This window comes from Dermacentor andersoni, chromosome 10, assembly GCF_023375885.2.
Source record: "Dermacentor andersoni chromosome 10, qqDerAnde1_hic_scaffold, whole genome shotgun sequence".
Taxonomy (NCBI): Eukaryota; Metazoa; Arthropoda; class Arachnida; order Ixodida; family Ixodidae; genus Dermacentor; species Dermacentor andersoni.
Window position 1 is genome coordinate 25082507 of NC_092823.1, and position 22168 is coordinate 25104674.

Below are 22168 nucleotides of genomic sequence, written 5' to 3' on the forward strand. Positions count from 1 at the left end.
CGATACGTGTTCCGGTAAAATATTCGCCCCAGCGGAAACATGGCTCACTGCGCATGTCTGCGACGCTAATATCTTTTTCAATGCTCATCGCTTCTCATTCTATCGTTCTGATCGTAGCCGGCAGAGAGGCGGCGGCGTGCTTCTCGCAATATCCAATGATATGCCATCATCATGTATACATGTGCAGACTGATCTAGAATCAGTATGGTCAGCAATAACATTTAATCATCAGAAAGTTGCAACAGGGGTATGCTACCGTCCATCTTCGTCGTCACCTAACCTTAGCAACGAACTTTATGACGCTGTTAACATCGTTGCAACCAGCTTTCCTTCATCACCGCTGTTCCTACTTGGCGATTTTAATTTACCAAACATAATATGGAATACCGACCTCCCTTTAATATCCGCACTCTCATCTCAAGCTCGCGACTTTTTATGTGTGTGTTCCGTATTCTCACTCGTGCAGATGTGCGCCCATGCAGCTAGAATAACAGCTAACACGGCGAATGCACTAGATTTAGCCCACACTAATCGACCCGACATAGTATCACCTGTAACGTACCTGCCATGAATTAGCGACCACTTGCTTCTACAGTTTGATATTAAACCAGGCCGTCCGGAAACTAACAAGAAGAAAAAAATAATACGAGACTACTACAGAGCAAATTATCAGACCATAACTAATGCACTATCTTCTTTTATCGGCGTTTTCCTCGATGGCATTGAACACCGTAGTGTACAAACTAATTGGAACGTGTTCACAGCTATAGTCACCCATCTAACTGAACAGTACATTCCTCAACGCACCATTGCAACTCACACAAACTCTCCCTAGTACAGTAATCACATTAACCTTTTAACAAATAAAAAGAAGCTCCGAAGATTGCGGCGTCAAACGCACATGTGCAATCGCTCAACGACGCCAAAAAGCACTTCCATTCACATGTTCTCCCTTCATTGCTTGCCACCAATGTTAAATTATTTTGACGTGCAATTATTCTTTCGATTGAAAACAGCCTTGTCTTTAATGACTCTTCCGTTGTTCCAATACCAAACCACCATACCAAACCATACATTTTCAGAAAATTTCACAGCCACATCTAGCGAACATATGCCAAGTACAAAGCACTTTAACTATGTTAACGTGGCCTCCATAATTGTTGCTCCATTCGGTATCAGCAAGCTTGTTGATGGACTATCCATTCATTCTGCCACTGAGAGAGCAAGGCCGGCACACACAAGATGCGCCTCCCTCAGTACCTCCGCGCCCGTCAAGGAATGAGCCGTCATTCAACGTGCGTCCAACCTCTTCGGCTGTAGAGTGACCTTCGCTACCACAAAGGGTTTCAGGTGAAGATACTCCTTCGGCGCTCCCCAAGAGCAGGGAGGGTAATGAAAGGCTTGGAAATGAAAAGGTGATAGGCGTGCTTAAACAGCTAGTCAACACTAGGCGCATATTGCTCTCCGGGTTGTCAACGCCAACTGCACTATCTAACGTGAAGGCATTAGAGGCTATGGAGCCTCTATTTGCGACTCTAAAGTAAGGGTGGCGATCATGGCTCCCATGATAAAACACTGGACATTGGAACAGAAGATCCATCATTCTGTTATAATGTCATGGAATGCTCGAGGTCTATGTGGCGGCATGTCTGACTTTAGGCAAATGGTGTTCAAATACCGCGTCCCAGTGATCTTGAAATGCGAGCCAAATCTCACCTCGGAATTTCGCCTTTCCAGATGCGCTAAGCTGTGGTCACGTGACGATGGACACAAGAGCAAAGTGTTAGTGTATACGCAGTGATATGACGTTTGTTCGGCACACGATCACTCACATGACAGCAATGAATATGTGTGTGTGACACTAAAACATAAACTACATGTATTTTAGATCATCGGCGACCACATACCTCGTAGACAAAGACTTGACCTCTCCTACCTATCCACTGTGTTACAATGTTGCCCAGACCCTCATGTTGTTATTGGAGATTTCAATGCTCGTCCTTCTTACTGGAGAAGTGGCGCAATGAACTGTCGGAGCAGGAACTTGATCGACTTCATAGACACTAAAGGTCTGACTGTCATCAACGATGGGCCCCCAACTTACATCCGCGGCACTACCTATGCAGGTTGCCTAGACCTCACTATCGTATCTCAGAGCGTCCTGCCCTCAGTCAGCTGGTGCTTGGACAAAGAAACGCATGGGAGCGATCATATACCAACATATGTGCAGACGAACTGGTTTGAGCAATCGACAGCATCTGCTGTACGCTGCACTGCTTGGCCCACATTCTCTACATGTGTCGTAGAGTATTGCGGAGACATCACTTCAACATCTGATATAGAAAACAATACTGTATCTTCAGTGCAGAAGACAACTAAGTTTACCAGTGCACCACAATCCAGAACGGTGATTGATATCGAATATGAACGGCACCGCGCGATCCGTTGTAGAGCGGAAAGGAAGGTTAGGCGAACTCAATCGTCATTAGACCTTGTCTTATGTCGAGGAGCTCCAAGAAAAATACGGTGCCACTTTAAAAAATGGGAAAACAACGGTGGAGGACCTTCTGTTCGTCTCTGGATCTTCGAAAGCCACTTTCTCGGATCTGGCAGATAGTACTATGCCTTCATGCCCCTCCTCCTCAAAAACATCCTTTCCGTGCTCTAGCACTTCACCAATCTCTGACGGAAGGGCAGGTTGCCGAAGAATTCTGGAAGAGAGTCACCCGTACCGATATTTTAACATGTCCAACATTAGATTGACCCGTGCCACCTCCTAAAGATGCACGTCTTGACCTTCCTTTCACGATGGCGGAATCGGAAGCTGCACTTGCGGCTTCGAAACGATCTTCTGCACCTGGACCTCACGGCATTTCATATACTGCTCTGTGCCACCTTGGTGTGCAAAGTAAGAAAGTCCTGCTGTCGTACTATAACGCCATGTGGTCATCCAGTGCAGTCTCGAATCAGTGGAAAACCAGCCGCTTGGTGGCCCTCCTAAAGGCAGGAAAATTGCATTAAGAAATGTCATCTTACCGGCCGGTAGATTTAGCTAGCTGTGTCGGTAAAGGGATGGAATGGATGGTGCTCACTAGATTAGAATGGTTCATGGAAAAGAATGAGCTTTATCCTGAAATGATGACTGGATTTAGACGTGGACGGTCTGCAATAGATGGGGTCACTGATCTCGTGTCCACGGTCGAACACGGAAAAAGGCGACACCGATTTGTAGGGTCAGTTTTCTCAGACATAAAAGGAGCCTATGACAATATACTGCCCGACGCCACTCTTGATGCCCTAAATAATTTGGGCATCGGCGGTAATCTCTACATGTGGATTGAAAATTACCTGGACGGTCGCACAGTCTCCATGTCCACGAATGATGGCGAAACGAGAAGACACGTTGTGGTCCGTGGAGTTCCTCAAGGAGGAGTGCTCAGCCCGACTCTTTTCATTGTGGCCCTTATTGGCCTTGCGGAAATAATTCCTGATACAGTACGCACCAGCACTTACGCAGACGAACTATGCATATGGGCGTCTGCAGTCACGCAACCGCAATTTCCTGCAAGATTGCAGTGACCTGTTTCTTTAACGTCTCAGTACCTGCAGTAGCTAGGACTGCAACTGGCCCAATATAAGTGCGCTGCGATAGCGTTCACACGAAAACTTATGTGTTGGTATGGAATTATTATCAATGGCGATGTCATCCCATATGTAACCCACCACAGAAACCTCGGCGTTGTCATTGACCGCGGTGTTTCATGGTCGAAGCAAGGGGCAATGCTAAAGAAAAAAGGTTACCTGGGCTTGCTCAAGTTTTTCGCTTTCTGGCCGGTCTGAAGTGGGGTCCATCTGAGCATTCGCTACTCCGGCTGTACCAGGCTCTCTACGTCGGCTACATTCGGTATAGCCTGACAGTTTTATCAAACATGAGCCGGCCATGTTTGCGTACGCTGGAAAGTGCCCAGGAACAGATGCTGAAAACATGTCTCGGTGTTCCACATTGCACCTCAACCTACGGAACAATTGAGGAGGCTCGCGTCACCCCTTTCCCTGTGCTGTCATGGACGCCACCCCTTATCGACACTTCCCGACATACGGCCGGACTCCACTTTCTCGAGGGCCATTAAATGCCAAAAATCTGCCATACCATCATATTTTGCCCCTGCTGTCCTTCCACGTATGCCCCATGGGTGATGTCCAAAATACGGGTACGTTTTTCTATTCCCGGAATTTCTAAAATCGCGAACACCTACCATCGGCCTCAGACATTTAACACTTGAGTATATGTGGAGAGAATATGATTCCTCGGTGAATGTGCATACAGACGGATCGGTCTCGTCGTATGCGTCTGGAGTGGCTTTCAAATCAAATCATTCGACGGTTTCGTCTGTGTAACAAGACGACTACAACATCTACGGAACTAGTGCCAATCAGAGAGGCCGTTCAATATATTTCGCGACAGCCTCCCAAAGTATGGACAGTCTTCAGTGACACAAAATTGGTTCTGCAACGACTTAGAATGTTGTTGAAAGAAAGCGCTTACAGAGTGTTGGCTCTTCAAGAAGAGCTATACACTTCAAGACGAGCTATACACTTTAGCGCAAAGAAAACGGCCACCACATAACATTTCAGTGGATTCCCAGTCACTGTGGTATACACAGCAACGAACTGGCCGATGCTCGAACATATTATTTTTACCAACCTGGTTAATTTCATTGAACTGAAGTAATTTTTCTACGTCAGCACAACACGATTTTCGGAAATCTTACTGCTGTGAAACCCAATTAATATCGTTCGCACATGCACTAACCCATATTCTTGACCAATAATCACTAGCCGATTGTATATTCTTGGATTATTATAAATCATTCGACAAGGTGTATCACAAACTATTGCTTCACAAACTAAAATAACTGAACATTGACAGGAACCTTTTGAAATGGATTGAGTATTTTCTGCTCAGCCGCTCGCTATTTGTGCTAACGGCAGTAACTCCGATTTTACAGATGTCCCTTCAGGTGTTCCACAGGGTTCCGTCCTTGGACCCCTACTGTTCCTAGTTTCGTTAATGATGTTCCCTCACTTATCAACTCCCATATCCATCTGTTTGCTGATGATTGCGTCATTTTCAGAGAAATTGCCAATGCTAACGATATAGAATTACTTCAGTCGGACCTTAGCACTATAGGGAACTGGTGCAACGAATGGTGCAGGGAGCTAAATATTAACAAATGCGAAGTCGTGCGTGTGTCTAGGAAAACATCTACCATACCGTCGTACTATATTGACACCAAGTCATTGGAATCAGTTTCTTCATATAAATATTTCGGTGTTTACATAACTTCTAACCTAAGCTGGTCTCTTGATACTGAGAACAAAATTGAAAACGCTAATCGCATGCTTGGCTACCTACGTCGCAACTTTTTCAACGTGCCTACTACGTTGAACGTTTTGCTATATAATACTTTAATACAGCCCAAACTCGAATACGCGACTCCGGTATGGGACCGAGCTCATGAAAACCTAATCACTGACCTTCAGATGGTTCAAAACAACACTGTACATTTTATCCATGCTAACTACAACTGCATAGCGAGTATAACTAACATGAAATCTAATCTTTGCCTCCCATCGCTGGCATCTCGCAGAAACGTGTCTCGTATTGCCCTCCTCCACAAGTTCTACATTCATCATACTCTACGAGATCACGTCATCCCCGATTAAATTTGTGTATCCCGTCGCATTGATCATCTGTGCAAAGTCGGAATTTTGTCATGCAATACTAAAATTTTCTCATATTCATTCCTGCCGCGAACCGCACGTGACTGGAACCATCTTCCCGCTGAAGTTGTAGGCCTTACTAATTATGAACAGTTCCGTGAAGCCATAGCTAATATGCTACACGCGTGTGATATTTGATTCTTTGATTGATTTATTGTTAGATTGCGTCGCTGGCTTTTCTCACACGCAGCTACGTATCTTCGAACAGAGCGAGCAGGCCCTGGCCAAAAGAAGCGTCGGCAGATCCGGTCGTTGGTACGTGACACAGCAAGGTGACCGGCAGTGGGGAGGTCGTGAAGTTCGTAGAGAACAGCCGAGCGAAGGTGTTTAGGGATCACAAGGAGTAATTCAGGGCCGTCGGGGTTAACGTCGTGGCGGTAGAGCACGCCATCTTAAAGTGTGAATAAGCGAAGGGAACTTTCGGCGAGTGATGATTCCAGGCGGTCAATGACGATACGCAAGGACGGGTCACGGCGCTGCTCGTCGGAGACATGGAGCAATGGAAAAACAGAGAGAACACAGGCGTCGATGCCAGTATCAGACGTAGAGGTCGCGTCTTCCACTGGGTAGCCAGAGAGGCAAGATGCGTTGTGGTGTTGCGGTCCGGATTTGCAATTCACTGTGTAGGTACATTAGTGTAGTCGGTGGCCAAACGACCGAGCCGGCCAGTGGGATCTCTGAGTCACGAAACCCAACGGATTGTCCGTGATTGCTGAGAAGCGCTTGGCATATAAATATGGGCGGAACTGTGAAACAGGCCAGACGCGAGCAAGGCATTCGAACTCCGTAATCGAATAGTTGTGCTCTGCAGTTTTCAGGAACCGGCTGGCGTAGGCTATAACGCGGTCGTGTCCGTGTTGGCGTTGCAATAGGACGGCGCCGATCTAATAACCACTGGCATCGGTTCGGACCTTTGTAGGTGCGGACGGGTCAAAGTGGGCCAAGACAGGTGGATTGGTGAGAATCGTGATAAGGCGTGAAAGTGCGGCAGCCTGAGGCGAACCCCATGTAAAAGGCACGTCTTTCTTCAGAAGTTCAGTGAGTGGTCGAGCGATTGCTGCGAAATCTTTCAGGAACCGTCGGAAATAAGAACAGAGCTCCACAAAACTATGGACGTCCTTGACCGACTGAGGTAGAGGAAAAGCCGTTACTGCTCGAACCTTCTCCGGGTGAGGTTGAACTCCGGAAGCATTGACTAGATGGCCTAGCACTGTAATGTGTTGGCCCCCGAAGTGGCACTTCGATGAGTTTAATTGGAGCCCAGCCTTGCCGAAGACGTCAAGGATAGCTGGGACGCGCTCAAGGTGCGTCTCAAATTCAGGAGAAAGCACAAGGACGTTGTCGAAGTAACAAAGGCATGTTGACCATTCGAAACCTTGAAGCAGAGAGTCAGTCATCCGTTCAAACGTGGCATGGGCGTTGCATAAACCCACAGGCATAACCCTGAATTGGTAGAGGCCATCTGGAATGACGAAAGCGGTCTTTTCTTGATCTTTCTCATCTACGGAAATCTGGCAATATACAGATCGAAGATTAAATGGACGAAACGTATTTGGCACCGTCAAGGCAATCAAGAGCGTCGTCGATTCATGGTAAAGGGCAAACGTCGTTTTTAGTAATTTGGTTTAGGTGGCGGTAATCAACGCAGAAACAACACGTGCCATCTTTCTTTTTGACGAGCACGAACGGCGACGCCCAAGGACTCGACGAGAGCTCAAGAATGCCTCTCTGCCGTGGACACGCGATATGGTCGGCGGTGAATGGGAACTGCATCACCACTGTTTATCCGATGCTTAGCAAGGAACGTCTGACACAGTGGTCGATTGTCAGTGTCAACTATGTCGCGGTAGGAAGCCAAAAGGTGATATAGGGTGGCTGTTTGGTCAGGAGCGAGGTCCGGCGCGACCATGGGACGTTACGGGCCGTTGAAGTTCAAGGCATCCTGCGGGTAATCAGGGGTATCTGGAGACGCGTCGGCTGCAAAAGCAGTGACGTGTTCGTCGGCCCCTGACCGGAGCGTGGCCACCGCTATGCCTCCAGGTAACACTTGCTTCGTCGAGCCAAAATTGATAACGGCGTGACACATCTGATTAGTGGCAAGGGTTAAAACGGAGTGTAGCACATAGATGTCGCGTGCCAGGAGGACATCACGAATTGGCGCGCCGACATAGTCGCCATCAGGCACGGTTGCCGTTGAGGCCAATTCGACGACGGTTAGGGCTTTTGGAGGTAAGCAAACAAACACTGTAGTGAAGAGGGGGTTCGGTTGTCCAGGGCGAACGTCTGAAAGAAGAGGAAGCTCGAAGCAAAGCGTACTGATGGAACAGTCGATGAGGGCAGAATGCGTCGTCATAAAGTCTACCCCGAAGATTAGGTCATGAGGGCAACTAGTCAGCACGGGGAACAGGACTGGAACTTGGCGGCCAGCAATTCCTATGCGAGCAGTGCGCATACCCCTAACGGCAACTGTGGCTCCATCGGCGAACGTTTTTGAGGCGACGACATAGATTATCGCTCATTATTGACACTTGGGCTCCAGTTTCAATTAATGTCGTCAACGGAACACCATCTACGTCTACTTCACTTATGTTCGTGTTCCTGAGGAGCGTCAATGGAGGATTTGGACAGGACGAATGTGATGCAGCACTACCTCCATATGGCCTAGTTTTCCGTCCTGGATGGTCCATAATTGGTCGGTGACGAATAGCGGCGTGACTGGGGTGACGGGGACCGACGGCGCTGAGGTGACGGCGAGTGAGCAGGACGACTGACATCGACGGATACGTCAGAAGTAAACGGCATACGGCTAGGCGAGTAACGGCGTGGGTTGGCATATGGGCGAGAATTTCTTTGAATACGGTGACGTCCAGGAGGTGCGGCAGTGGCGAGCGACGTGGCCAATGCGGAGGCAACGGAATCAAATGGGCTTGTCGTCCGGAGTTCTCTACTAGGCCGGGTTGCGGTATCTGGGAGGGGGATACAGATCGCCGTGAGGCGGAGCAGTCGGCACCGGAAGCGCACCAGATCGGCAGATGGAGCAGGCAGCAGGAAAATCCAGGTTTGCGAATTGTTGCCATACAACTGCCTGAATGAAGGAGATCGCTGGAGTTCCGCCCAAATAGAATAGAAAAACACGAGGAGTTCCGCCCAAATAGAATAGGAGATTGGCTAGTATAATGGTAGGGTCTCAGCAGTTGGTTTCGCTATCATGCTCATATACGTTGAGCCAGTCCTCAACGTCGACATTATCTTGGCCGGAGAATATGCCAGGATTGAGGGGATTTGTAACCGTAACGTACGTTGTTGTCGGGGTCACAGGAGTAGAAGGAGACGAGGTATCGTCACCGGGAGCCATGGCGGAAAGCGGGACGGTGCGGCAGCTGTGGAGCTCCGTGGCAAGGACGGGGAACAGCACTCTCCACCACAATGTTACGCGAAGGACGGGTCAGTAAGACGAACAACTAATTACAGGTTATGTTTACAACAGCGGTAGCAGTGCTGTCCGGTTAGATTCACAGCGCGAGCCCAGTTCAGTCTTCCTTCTATTTTCTCGAGTGATTTCGCCCACGCGCCTCGTTCAAACAATCAAATATCACACGCGTGTAGCAATATTTCATATACAAGTGCCAGTTAAACACTCATGTAACCAAGTGTATTTGTCTTCTTCATTATTTTGTATTTACCACTCCCCTTCTGTAATGCCCTTGGCCCTGAGGGGTATAATGTAATGAAATGAAATGAAATATGACATAAACCGTCGTTCGCCTTACTTTGCACTATACCTCATGCTGTTCTGCACCATACCAGAAGCGGCAATCGTGCAAGGCAGCGGCTGACCCAATAGCCTCTGGCATAGTGATGCAAGTTCTCCGCGTATACTTCGCTCATACCAGAAGCCAGTGGCCGAAATCTAGGGAGAACAGTCCAAAAAACCATTCCTATAAAATTATGCAGATCTTACGCACTGTGGGAACTGGCGCTATGCGAAGCATTTTGCAGGTACCCGTCTACCAAGCATGGCGGACCAACGTATTTCTTATGAGAGCAGTTGTGTGTGTAACTCAAGCATGTGTCTAACACCAGTACCGGATTTTGAGTTCTTCATACCTACTGGACGGGCACATACTAGGCAAACATGGTTTGAGGTGTCGTCTTTGTCATGTTACGATTTGTGAAATGATAGGTTAAATTAATTGTTCATGTTCGGCAAAAACCATAATCTCAACATGTGGCAAGCCGTACTGGGGCACTACGGATTAATTTTAGCCTCCTGGGATACTTTACCGCGCACCTAATTCGAAGTCGACGAGCGTTTTTAACATAAAAGTGTTTTGCATTTCTCCGTTATCGAAAGGCGGCCACCGCGTCCGCATCGAGGGTAGCACGCAGCGCCACAGCCACTAAGAAACCGCGGCGGGTCGTCATAGGATGTGAATCTATGTCAATGTCACATGCTTTAGGTTAAAACGACAATGACTTTCGTACTCCTGCGAGGAAAAGACAAAACCTGTTCGACCTAGGCCGACCATGAAGGTGGTGCAATGTCTCACAGCTTCTACGTAGCGTTAGCTGTTACGAGGAAAGGACTGGAGCTTGTGGGCCGATCGCGCAGTTTCGGCTCCATGTAACACAGCGTCTCAAAGCCCTAGCTCGCGCGAGCGACGAATGCGAGTAGCTGGCACGTGACGCACGCGCCAAGCATATAAAGGAGTCTAGTTTTCTTTGGGACGATGCATATGCGCGTACGACCGTTGCCTATTGATTAGAGCATTGTACTTCTGTGCAGGAGGCCAGACGTTTCATTCCACCGTCGGCTTTGCATTTCCTTCAATGGAAGAGTCCTAGAACTAAGCAAGGAACGAACCGACCTACCAACCTATCAGAAAGAGCCTTGAATGGGGCAAAAATACTTCGCTTTGACGTAACACTGTAGGGTAACGTCACGGCGCCTCACATGGCGTACCGTAGGCCTTGTATTTATTCGGAAAGGCAAAGGCCAAGCGGTGAGCGAAGTGGTGGCCGCGGCCAAGTTTGGTTTTGGTTTCGGTGGATGGGCCATGAATCGAGCAGCAGTAGCCGGTCGGTGAAGAAAGATCATTGCATTCGCGGCTCGCGATTCGAACTACAAACCACAGTCTCCTAGATAATTTCTGTGTTTGTCGTATGACCGAAAAATGGCCGTCATTTGTGGAAACGCGACTTAGTTAAGATCAAAGCATAGTGAGGGTAGCGGCAACACTCACCAAGCACTAGGCGATCGTGGTATGGCGTTGCCACAGAGTAGCGGCAGCACACCACCAAAGTTATTTGCACTCTTCACATAATAATTATTTTGAGTAGCGGTTGCGGGCGGTTCAAAAGCCGTGCCTGTGCGGGGTGACCTAGCCGGAGACCTCAACGTAAGTGGCGCCCCCTCTGTAGAAGTTCCAACAGTGTGTGGTATTTATTCATTCGCTATAGCGTCGCTAATAATTTGGCAATCAGATGTATGCTGCTGCTCTTTTATTGATGCACATGCTTTTTGTTGTAAGCAGCGAGGTACAAAAACGTAAGTGTGCTCAAGACCCCCCTAGGTAAGCAGGGCCACCGCCATAGTTCCAAATACGGCCGCTTTCCATTGGTTCACCCATCATCCGGCAGGCTCAGAAGTTATATAGGAGGCCATGTACAGGCATACACACGACGCTAATGATGATGGCACATGATGTAAGGCGTGGTGGAGAAAATGACGATAGAAAGGATTCCTCCCACTAGCCGCACAACCAACACAAGAGCCTGGTTGAGTTAGAATTGTCTTAAAAAGGATATTGGAACATCAACTCACTCTAGTGACACCTGTGGTAACAGCGCTTATTCGCATCTAACTTTTTCAAATAAAGAAGGACTACACTGTATACTAACGGAAGAAAACACGACTAAGGTGGTTTTACAAACTTTTGCGGTCGGCCCAAGTATTCGAAAATGCGTGCCATATGAAATCAGCGACGTCGCATTGACGTTTCGAAGCTGAGTTGCAGCCGCAAGATTCTGCAAGGGAGGCGTTTCGCGTCCGGTCTCTCGACTAACATCCAACTTCGCTCAGCCAAATGAATAGTAGAAATTTGAAAGGATGTTTTACAAGCCTAGCCTGAGCAAGTGTCGTTCTCAGAGTCCCTTTACACGCAGAGCAATCAATCGACCAATGTAAAAAATGATCACTGTGTTTACTCGCGTAATTCCATTTGACAATATCTTTGATCGTGCAGGTAAGCAGAGTGTAGAGCAATGGCGGTCAAAGCAGCGTTGTTGGCGCTCCTTGCCCTCACGGCCCTTAAGAGTGCCCTGGCTGAAGACATGCACGTCGAGAGGCAGACAACGGAGGGCCATGTTCGTGGCAAGATTGTTCGCAGTCTTGGCAAGAGTGTGGAGGAGTACCGCGGCATTCCTTTCGCCGAGCCTCCCGTAGGCAAGCTCAGGTTCCGTCCTCCACAACCAAAGGCACCGTGGGAAGGAACATTAGATGCCACTGCAGGATCTACAGTGTGCCCTCAGGTACGTGTATAGAAGACTGCGATAGCCTGCGACATGGGGAGGTTGCTTGATATTGTTACGTGTGGAAAGACACACGTAACAGAAAATCATGCAGAAAATCAAAAACTGACAAAAGGGGCAAGCGCTTAGTATTATCACGTTGTAGTGTCGATGAAGACTACAGTCGCAAAACACTGCGAATGACGAAACTGACTTTTTATTGGGTGAACCTGTGCCCACAAAATAAAGTTACACTAAAAAGTAGAACAATAGTGGCGAACACAGTCGGCGATCGTCGAAAATCTGATGAGTGGGTGAAGCGCGTCGGCTTTTATGCATGAGTAATCGAAAGTACCAGAGAAACGGCTGGTGTCCGCGTGTCTTTCGGAAATTACTACTCAATTCGCGTAGGGCATACATGCAATTAGACTACACAAAGTTCGGTGACAGTAGACAGCGGATAGACCCATCGATAACATTCCAGAAACTTCCAATACATGCAGGTGCGTCCTGCACCAAGCAATAACATTTGTTGGACGATGAAATGCGGTCACCCCATCAGGATGAACAAGTACACGTGTCAGTATTTCATACCGCGGGAGCTCAATAGTCATAGAACAAGGAACGTCGCTTGAGCCAACATCTCAACAAACGGACTTGATTTCATCAGAGCAGCAAATGCTTTCTTTAGCCTTTATGTGCCCCTAGCTCGCAATCCCCCGCCATCAGTGCAGGAGGAGGAGGAGTAGAAAAGGCTAGTCCGACACAGGCTTATTCCACTCTCCTATTGAGTATAGGGGGGAATTAACTACGCGTACGTCAACGCTAAGGAAAGCAGTTGCAGCCTTGACGTAATCAAGTCCTCGATGGAAATGTGGCCCCAGCGACATTCCGTGTTCAACAAACTCTAGATCACTTTGACCTCATACCTCCTGGTCAGCTACTGTTTTGTTTGCATTCCGTAAGAGTGAAATTCATAGCAAACATTTAAATGAGAATCCAGAAGAAAAACAACATGCATAGTAGACTTTTGCATCCTTGTGGAGCCACAGCTTGAGTTTCAACGAAGAGTTTCTTTTTTTACAAACAGGTCTATCAAGCATTTTGGTTGCCACTAATTAGACCACACACTCTAACGCTCTCACCCAAGGCATTGTGCCCTATTTTCTATAAGTTTAAACTCAATCTAGGTTTTTATTCTCACAGGACGCCAGTAAAAGATCGGCATAACGTTGTAAATGCCGCATCATTGACACATACTTACTAAGATTAGCATACGCACCAGACGTGCCGAAAGAGCAACAAATTTTAGATTTGACCACCACCAGAGTCGGTCTCAACTAAGCTGTGTGGAGAATTTATAGGTCAATGAAAACGCATGCCAATAATTAACTTTTGATTTTATAGGGTAATACAGAAACAACGCCTTCAAGTCGCGAAGCTGGCCTTCCTTCTACGGAAACCTGATTAAAAGCGCTTGACATCAGACGCACCAGAAGACAATGACGCCATTCATTTTCATATTCCGTGGGCTTTCTTCCAAGTCCAGCAACATTACCGTCATTAATGATAACGCCCGAAGAAAGTATTTCTTTAGGTGTAGCTAAAGCCGAGTACAGTCTCCATCATTTCCAATCATGCCAACCTGCTTAAATGACTACTAAATATTTGCTCGAATACATTTACCTACCTTGAAAACTCATCAAACTTTACAACTTACTCTCTCTTACTCATGACGACAACAAGCAATATATCGCTGCTCTAAGATGGATAGCCTGGCTAAAACGTAACATTTATTATGAGAACCTTTAAAGCGCAATAAAGACATGGGAAACCACACAAGGCTTTTACTCCAAGTGAAAGGATGTATTGAAGAAGCATCGCATCTATGCAGATATAAGTCAGCGCACGTACCAAAGAAAGCACGGTATGAAAATAAAAACGATACACCGATACTTACACGCTAAAGACCCGAAAGCACAAATCTGAAAATACACATGTGCCAACATTCGAGAAATGTTAGTACCACAAAGGGATGGCTTGACGCAAGCATCCCCACTTTTCCTAATATAGAAGGCCTATGATAATTGTCGCGTCATATGGTTAAAAAGTTTTAAAAACTAACTCTGTCCCATATAAAACGGGAACGCTCCCACGCCCCCCGCAATGGGCAACAAATGCGACATCCCAGATGATTTTTGTGACGTCTGATGATGTCTTATATGTAAGGGGATACAATGACCAAATAAGCCTACATGTATGTTGCGACAGCTAAACCGCATAGTTAAATGTTATGCGTGGCTCTGCTGTCGCAAACCCCAGAGACTAGCGGTGCTGGTGGAAGGCCAGTATAATAGTGCCAAACCGCACACACGACACACGAGTGCCGGCAACGCCTCCCTAAGGTGTCCCCCAAAAGGCTGGTTCACATGGCGCGATTTTAAGTCAGCGACAGAGCGAATTCCGTCGCTCAGCGACCGCCGCGACGTTGTGGGTTCTCCGCGACTGGATTCGAACAAGTTGCTCGTGCCGTGGCTGAGTCTCAGCGATCGGCGCGATGTGGGAGGAGCAATGTGGGAGGAAACAAACCGCCGTCAAAATAGGTACTCTCCTGTTTTACGGCGCGTTGTTAGCTCTGCGGAGCAATATCGCGCGCCGGTTTTTGTTATGTTTTAATAGGGCGTACCCAAGAGCGCCTGCGGCTTAGGAGCTTCATAAGCATTTTACTGCGTCTTACGCTTACACGATTCGTTTAATAGGAGTAGCTGCGCGCTATCCAGGTCCTGAGCAGACGCTGCCTCAACATAAGGCACGTGGCCACTTGATCGCCACCGTCGTCAACCTCCTCATGGCTACAAACTGTGCCAGCTGCTTGTACTTGCACACTCAATAGTAGCTTGTTCTTCTGCAAAAGCAAATACTCCTCCAGGGAGAAAGTTGTGGCTTCCATAGTGACAACGAAACTAGAGTGTACTAAACGAAACCTCCCCACCGACGCTGCACGAGCTGCACGCTCATACTTGCGGTGTTGCGCAACGTCTCACTCACCGCATCTGCAAGCTATCGTTAAAGAAAAGCTGAAACGCTTTTCAATTTCCAGGAATTGTTGGGTTTGGGAAGAACAGACCTCTTAATTTACGGTTCTTTTAATTTTTTCTTCGTTTTGTTGATATAAGGGGCGCAAATTGCTTTCTAAATCCCCGCCGCGGACACGCCCCCGTCGCTTCCTGGTGTGCCGGGTGAGGAGGCAGCCGGAGGAGAGAAGAGGGGAGAGTGACGTCATTCCCGGAGAGCCTGCCGGCGGACCAGCGTGCTGGCATGTGCTGGCGTGTTTTCTTCCATCCTGCGCTTTACTAAACGACGCTACGAGAGACCTGCCGCAGCTGACCTTTACTTTCTTTTGCGATTTTCGTGAACTGTGCTTCCTTTCTGTGCTGCGTGAGTGCATACAGCCAAGGACGCCCAACATGCCCTCGTTCTGTGCAGCATTCAGCTGTGCGAACACAGGTGGGCGAGACGATGTGGTGCTTCACATGTTCCCGAAGGACAAGAAGCTTGCAGCGGAGTGGGTCCTTGCGGTGAGGAGAGGGAATTTCGTGCCAACAATATCAACTGTGCTGTGCTCGGACCATTTCCACGACAGTGATTATCATCGGAGCTTGACAACGATCCGGGCAATCGGTATTCCAATTCCGGTGTTCCGGCGCCCACATTGATGCACTCGAGAAATGCGAACATTTGCAGCCATGAACGTCTGGTAACACAGTTTTAGCGTAGCCGGATAGCCTTACGACCAATGCGGAAACGCGTTGTTGCTAGCTTTGCTAGGCTTGCGTAGCGACATTCGACGTACGGTTGTAGTTACCGTAAAGTTACCGTATTTACTACCCGGCGGTGCTAAAACTGCCTAATATAGGTCAACACTAGCATGCAGCACGCATACCGATTCTTGATCGAGCCACAATCGCAAAGTCGGCGAACCATAGTCTGAATATTGCACATATAATTCTCCTGGCCATCTCGATCTGGATGTGTATGATAAGCAACTTCCATGACTGCACCTCGCAGCACTGTATGTGCGCGCTTTGAAACGCGGTACTTATGTTCGCGATCGTGTATCAACACGCAAAAAAACCGCCGAACTTTAGACAAGCAGTGGCAAGGTGCTTAACATCGCGGAATTAATTGCACCTGTGTTTACAATCTAACGAGAAGTTAGTGCTTCGGCATTCTTCCAGCAGCAAGTTCCCAGTGGCACTTTAGCGCGTTTTTTCTCCTGTCATTGCAACGTGCACCTGCATGAAAAAACATACGTACCAGCTAATATTTCCAATGCGCGAGAAGGTGCACACATCGTTCTCGCTGTTGGCACACTCAATATCGTCGTTGCCGCCATCGTTTTATGTATTCGCTGTCGGTTCGAACATGTAAGGCGAAAATACAAGCTGTCCGAGACAGCGAGGACGTTCCATAATGCTTACAACTCATCTGTGAAGCCAGACCAGAACAGCGTGAGGCGTTATGGTGTTCTAGAAGTTCACTATAGCTACGCTCTGAAACGGCGGCGCCGACCGGCGATCCCCGTGAATGACGTCACAGCGGTCCCGACCAATCACGGGCAACAGCGGCGTTCGCGCGATGCCCTGAGCCGCTGGTGCACGTTTTCTTGCAAAAAACAGCCGCTTGCGTTTGTTTCTGCCCTTTTTGAACAAGATATTCGTGTTCAATGGACTAAAAACTGTACAATGCCACAGGGAACTCATTTTTTTTTTTTCGGAAAGTGTTTCAGCTTCCCTTTAAGTCTCAACACTATTAAACGTTAAAATATGGTGTACTTATTCTAATATCGACGAATAATAGAAAAATCTAATATATGACTAGTTCCCGTGTTATTTTTATTTAATGGTACAGGCATGGATAGTTCGTGAGCAAGGGGCAACATCGCGCATCGCTGCGACGGAAATTGCGGTGTCGCAGACGAATGTGAAAGCTGTCAGCTGAAATCGATTTGCGACGTGCGCGGCAGAACGATTTTTTTCGTCGCAATTGCGCCATGTGGAACAACTAAAGGCATCCACTACGGCGTCCGCGATCCGCGTGGCCAACTCCGTAGTAGACGCCGCGGTTGTCTCAACGCTGTATGGAGCGGCGGGCGAGGCGGACATCTAGGCACCCTTGCAGCAGCCGGAGGAGAACACCCCTCCTCCCTCGCCTCACCCCCCTGCGTCGCGCGCCACAGGAGAGGGCACGCATCCGAGCTGCGTTCCTCGCTCGCGTACGCACCGCTGCTTCTCCCTCGCTAGGCTCCACCCACTCTCGCCGCGTCGCTGTGCTACGCAATGCTATTTTTATACTTTGCTTTCACCCTCGTAGCTCTCTCTCCCCTAACTCGGGTAAGATGCGGACGTCAAGAGAAACCCAGCGAGGCTCTAACAGCTCCACTGTAATAGAGTGCATGAAATATATTCCAGAAATTCTTCGCTGTGTACAGTAGTAAAGCTATGGAACTTTCTATGATCACGGGAAAAAATACGTTGAAACAGGACGTCAATATTAAGTACAGCTCCTAGGGGCTTCACTTTATAAGTTATCCTGCGTAGGTACGGAGTAACTGCAAATTTTGTTTTACGATCATCTCTAAGGCTGCGCACCTTTCTCTGGGTGCCTTTCAATTTCTATTAAATTTAGCACAGTCTAATGTGGTAACAGTATGCGCATAGCTAGCTTGTTGTGACTTGTCGACCTGTGATTGTAAGGTCAATTTAGTTAGGGGTTCGCACAATTTTTTCTACGTTGAACCATCACTGACGTGCACGATTCCTATTTTCGCCAGTTTAAAGGGCACTTAACTGTAAACAAGAATAGCATTAACATATCTGAGTAGTTGATAAAAGCAGACATGATGCACGTTAATGGAATATCTTGGTTCGATGAACTATAACTAATAATCATAGGGCAAAAAAAAATATTTAACTTGATGCCTTGTCTCTCAATTTTTCTTCAAATGTGTGCGACATCGCGTTAGGCATTAGTTACGTTACTGCGCAATACAGAAATTATCTACATATCTAAATATATCTTCAACAAGCTCAGAAAAATTGGCTTCCTACTCCGTACCAAGCTTGTTCTGAAATGTGTTGCTCCACTTGGGAGTTGCAAATGGTCTGTGCATTTAAATAAAGGAAGAAGAAATTGGGAAGGTGAAATTATAATATTTGAGACCACATGAGATGCTTTCCGGCGATATATTTGTTAAATTCTACCCTACTCAAGCCAATCGACCCAAAGAGCATTGAACCATGAGTGCAAACCGACTAAAGAATGGATATGTCACAGTGGATCAGATCCACGTAGTAAATCGAGTAATTAAGAAATCTGGGGTGTAGTACTGCTCCTAGTTGATATCAAAGATTACAGAACGGCGTTCGATTCAGTAAGGATACAATCAGTCACCGCGGCGCTGTCTAGTCAAGGAGTACGGGAATCACATATAAATATTCTTCTGAATTTGTATAAATAATACTCAACTACCTCAATTCTTCACAAAGAAGCGGAAAAATACTAAACAAGAAAGGGGTCAGGCTGGCACATACAGACAACTCCTACAATCTTATTTATTGCATGCTTAGGAGCTTTAGGGTGGTTAGAGTGGGAACAGTTAGGAGTGAGGATCAAAGGAGACCATATCTTCCACGTGCAGTCTGCAAACGACTGTCTCTTTTCCACCAATGCTGTAAATGACTAGCAAGAAATTATTGAGTACTTTAGCTGGTAAAGTATAAGAGTACGTTTGAAAAGAGTTCTCAAACATGCTGACTACAATTGAGAATTGTAGAGCACGAGAATTTATGATTAACACTCAACCTCTAAAATATATCCAAAAGTAACATCTACAATACTAATTACTCACAGGTGAGCGGGGCAACAAGAACTAAGTTTACAAAAGACTGCTGGTGGGACAGACCGCATGGGGCAGGCATTAACAAATCATGACCGCCAGCCTGCAATCAATGCATTCTACCGGCACTAAGGAATGGGAAAAACCTGTGGTTAGCAAAGAAGCTCGCGAAGCAGTCAACGAGCGATGCAACGTAAAATGTAGGCATATCGTTAAGAGATAGCAAGACAGCGGTGTTGATTAAAGAGCGAACTTTTGTAACCGATATTATAGTTCACACTTAGAAGAAGAAATGGAGATGGCTTGAGCATATGTGATGCACAATACAGATAAGCGATGGTTTACTAGAATTACAAAATAAGTGCCTAGAGAAAGGAAATAAAGACAAGTACAGCAGGATACTAGGTGTTGAGAAGAAGCAAGGAAATTTGCAGGCGTGACATAGTGTCTATTGCACTAAAGAGGGGTAACTGGAGATCGCCGGGAGAAGCCTCCATCTTGAAGTAAGCATAAGTAAGCTGACGATGGTGATGATTCTACTCTATATACCTTCTTGTTTTACGCCTGTAATTTGCTTGTAAAATGTCCAAAGTGCAAATAGGATGCGAATAATTTTGTAGCGGTAGATGTTCGCTGTTACGCGCATAACTGATTAAATTTGTACTGGTGCCCTTTAGTTTATTCCAGCGTCAGTGTCAGATAAATATCGAAACTCACTGCAAGCATGACACGATGTTACGCACATATTACACACCTCGGGTGCCTACGTTTTTGATGTGCAGGTACCCTTTCCCGGCTTCGGCATGGAACACCTCAACATTACGGAGGACTGCCTTCATCTCAACGTATGGGTCCCCGAGCTCGCCAGGAACGCCGGTTCGAGTCGACCGGTCTTGATCTGGATCCACGGAGGGGGCTTCACGTTCGGCAGCGCCAATGAGGCGAACTACAGCGGAGCCGTGTTGACTGCGTTCGCGGAGGTCCTTGTCGTGTCCATGAATTACCGCCTAAGTATCCTGGGCTTCCTGAACGCGAACTCCCCAGATGCGCCGGGGAACGTCGGTCTTCTAGACCAGGTCATGGCGCTGAAGTGGGTGCAGCGGAACATCGAATTTTTCGGAGGCGACCCGCAACAAGTCACATTATTCGGAGAGAGTGCGGGGTCAATGAGCGTGCACGCACACATCATGTCCCCGATGAGCGAGGGTCTCTTCAAGAGAGCACTTTTGATGAGTGGCACTATGTTCAGCATTGATGTATGGGACACGGTTCATGAGAGCATGGTCAAGGGTGACAAGGTGGCTGGCATCGTCGGCTGCTCCGAGGGTGGGGCAATCAACCTGTTTTCAAATCCTGAGAATGTCCTCAGTTGCCTCCGCAACAAGTCCAGAGAGGAGCTCGTTGCCGCGGCTGAACAGAGCGTGGCCCCCAAACTTATGGCTTTCTTTCCAACCTATCACGACGCCTTCCTTCCCCGGAATCCAATAGAGGCAATGAAGCGCGGTTTTTTCGCACCTGTCGATGTCATGGCGGGAGTCACTTCCGACGAAGCGGCTATCTTGTTCCTGTTCCCACCGGTGGCTGACCTCCTAGCCGAAGACCTTGTTTCGGTGTCTCAAAATGGAATCGCTGAGTCTCTTGAAGCCAGTTTGTCACGTTTGTGGAAGCAAGACACACCAGACGTGCTACGAATGTACGTTGACGACGCACCGCAAGGTGACAACAACGCTCTGAGGAGGCAGTACGTCGACTTCTCGTCGGACAGGGTTTTCAACTGCCCGTTACGGTTCATGGCAGACAAGCACAGCGAACGGGGAGGAAAAGCGTTCACCTACGTCTTCGCCCACAAGTCGGCGACAGCACTGCTGCCTGGCTGGATGGGGACGCCCCATTCCTTCGAAATACCGTTCGTTTTCGGAGAGAGGTACGCCGCGGAGCCAGCATCGCGGGACGGCAGCATGAGTGAGGCCTTCATGCGGATGGTGGCCACCTTCTCTGAAAATGGGTTTGTTACGTTTTCTCACCTTCGCTTGACTAAGAACCAATCTATGTTTAGTTTGAACATGTCCGGAGGCGTATATTCAACTGAAATGTAAGGTATTTGTTTTCACTTACTGAAAGTTCATAGGAATGAAGTAATCATGAACACCGTCATGGAGCATGCACTCCCCGTTACATTGACTGCTTTGAGTTCCGCAAAGCGCACCTAAATGTCAAAACACAAGTGTTGTTGCATTCCGAACACCTTCGTACTGCGGCTGACACCAGTGGGAAGGAAACCTACGATCTCGTTTTCAGACGATATAATGCATTTGCGGTTCGTGTGTATGTAAACATTATAACTAAGTTTCAATAACTCGAGTAAACAGGAATACGCAGAGATACGAATAACTGAGATCAAGCTCTGACAAAATAACGACTTTTTTATCTGAAGCATGCCAGCTTTTATATTTATTGCTCATAATATGCATGGGTACACGCACCCCCCCCCCCCCAATATACGTATACATTACACAGTCATAGCCTACCATGCAAAACATGGCATTTCTCTTGCTAATAAAGCGCTAGATGGCGCGCTTGCACAGCTATGTCCGACCCTTCTGATATAAAAGGCCTCCGTTATTTCGACTCCCATCTTAGTCTTTCCTTTCCCTAGGAACGCATATGTGGGTGTGGGGGGTGTATGTATGTATGTGTGTATGTACGTACCTACGTACGTACGGGCGTATGTATGTATGTATGTATGTATGTATGTATGTATGTATGTATGTATGTATGTATGTATGTATGTATGTATGTATGTATGTATGTATGTATGTATGTATGTATGTATCGATATTCTCATACATGGGATGCATGAGGGCGTTTTTTCGGCGCGCATACGAATCCGCAAGGCAAGATAGTGTAGTCGTTCATGTCATTCAGGACAGTTACAGCGATACTGTTTGGCTCTGTACGTAATACAAGATCTAAAAG

General features: G+C 47.4%; 1 protein-coding gene across 5 annotated transcripts in view; it reads left to right on the forward strand.

Moving 5' to 3' along the window:
- LOC126519156 (acetylcholinesterase-like) overlaps positions 1–22168 on the forward strand; it is a 105103-nt gene that overhangs the window by 71258 nt on the left and 11677 nt on the right. For 4 of the 5 annotated variants that reach the window (XM_055065145.1, XM_055065144.2, XM_050168764.2 and 1 more), the window contains exons 2-3: positions 12030–12315; positions 19975–21197. In XM_055065145.1, the coding sequence (XP_054921120.1) occupies positions 12049–12315; positions 19975–21197 (1490 nt within the window). In that variant the 5' untranslated portion in view covers positions 12030–12048. The remainder of the gene's footprint in view (positions 1–12029; positions 12316–19974; positions 21198–22168) is intronic. The other variant, XM_072285129.1, reaches the window with a different exon arrangement.